Raw genomic sequence first — 1,562 nt, 5'->3', positions numbered from 1 at the left:
GAATGGGCTGTGAGGGCCCTGGTTTGTAGCGCTGGCGAACGCGGCCTCCGGGGGCGCAAGGCAACAGCAGCGGTGGCGACCAAACGGGTGTTGGAGTTGGCGGCGGCCATGGAGGGCCTGGCTGGCTATGTATACAAGGCGGCCAGCGAGGGCAAGGTGCTGACCCTAGCCGCCTTGCTCCTCAACCGGTCTGAAAGCGACATCCGCTATCTGCTGGGCTATGTCAGCCAGCAGGGAGGGCAGCGCTCCACGCCCCTGATCATCGCAGCCCGCAATGGCCACGCCAAGGTGGTGCGCTTGCTGCTGGAACATTACCGGGTGCAGACCCAGCAGACTGGCACCGTCCGCTTCGACGGGTAGGTACTGCCCACCTCCGGCCTCCTCTCCTAGGCGCGCGGCCCGGCCCGGCTGATTCTTGGTTCCTCCCCTCCCCCACGCTTTTCATGGAGGTATCACTTGTCCCTTTTTTTACCTCCTCCCGCCCCATTCATGCCCACTTCACCTTCCAGGGCTAATACTCCATCCCATGTTTTGCTGCTCATCCTCATCGGCCCCAGCATCTTATTTCCTCTGCAGGTAAAGAGCCACGCCCTCTGTTTTGATGTCTAATAGTTTATTCTTCTCTGGATAGTCTGTGAGCACGCAGTAGGAAGGAGGTGGCTGCCTTTTCAGGTTTTGCCTTGATCAGTACCGAGGTTGTAACCTCGAAATGACCGAGGTCAGCAGTTAACATGGAAGACCTCTGATGGGTTATTCGGCCAGTTTTTACCGCTTCAAGTTAGTGGGCCTGTGAAGCCCTCAGCGGCTTTGCGGGGCCTTCGTGTCAAAACAAGCCCCTGGAGCCAGCAGCAGCACGGCTTCCCGAGGGCTTGGTCTCGCAGACATCCCCAGACATGACTGACTTCCCCATTGCAGGGGGTAGATACATTGGCTGTGAAAATGGCACTGAGCTGGGTGTAGGAGATGATGCCATGGTGCGATTACATGTTATCCGGTGATATTGCGGGGAAGCTTTATAATTTACTGTTTTTCGTGGTGGGGAGTTCAAAAATTCATATTGTCAAAGTTAAAACTTGCCCTTTGGGTTTCATTGTACCTTTTTTGGGGGTATGCTAATGTTGAACACACAATTGTCAGGTTTGACATTATTCCCTTTTCTGTGCTGGATGATTATACAATGTTTTACAGATGACAGGTGCATAAGGATTTTGCTTCCTTGATTACATTTGTTTTTGTTGACTTATGCCAGAACTTAAGCTGTTTTAATATTTTCTTTTGAGGTAGGTGTAGTCCAAGCATAAAGATAACGTATTTCTCGTTTTGGTGATTGAAAACTGCTTGGTTAAAACATGATTAAAAAATCACTTCTTGAAGATAACTAGGGCATTGTTGAATTTTGATTGATTCTTTTTTAGGTTTAAATAAATAAAGGCCTTTCCTTCTGTTTTAGATGAGAGGAAGATATTTGAGAGTATTACATTTTAATGCAATGATAGCCCACGGGTGGGGGTTAATCTCTGCTACTACCTCTCAGGAAATGATTTTTTTTCATGTTAACCAGA

The 1,562-nt window shown here is 49.5% G+C and overlaps 1 protein-coding gene across 2 annotated transcripts in view; it reads left to right on the top strand.

The window, feature by feature from the left end:
• Window positions 1-6: 6 nt before the first annotated feature.
• The window catches only part of FEM1B (fem-1 homolog b (C. elegans)), a 17,750-nt gene continuing 16,194 nt past the window's right edge, over window positions 7-1,562 (top strand). Inside the window, exon 1 of one of the 2 annotated variants that reach the window (XM_006758389.2) lies at window positions 7-356. In XM_006758389.2, the coding sequence (XP_006758452.1) occupies window positions 109-356 (248 nt within the window). In that variant the 5' untranslated portion in view covers window positions 7-108. Of the gene's footprint in view, window positions 357-404; window positions 577-1,562 lie in introns of those variants that run through there. The other variant, XM_015560444.1, reaches the window with a different exon arrangement.

This window comes from Myotis davidii, unplaced genomic scaffold (assembly GCF_000327345.1).
Source record: "Myotis davidii unplaced genomic scaffold, ASM32734v1 scaffold673, whole genome shotgun sequence".
NCBI classification, from domain to species: domain Eukaryota; kingdom Metazoa; phylum Chordata; class Mammalia; order Chiroptera; family Vespertilionidae; genus Myotis; species Myotis davidii.
Note: the sequence above shows the minus strand (reverse complement) of the source record. Positions and strands in the feature narration are given on the sequence as shown.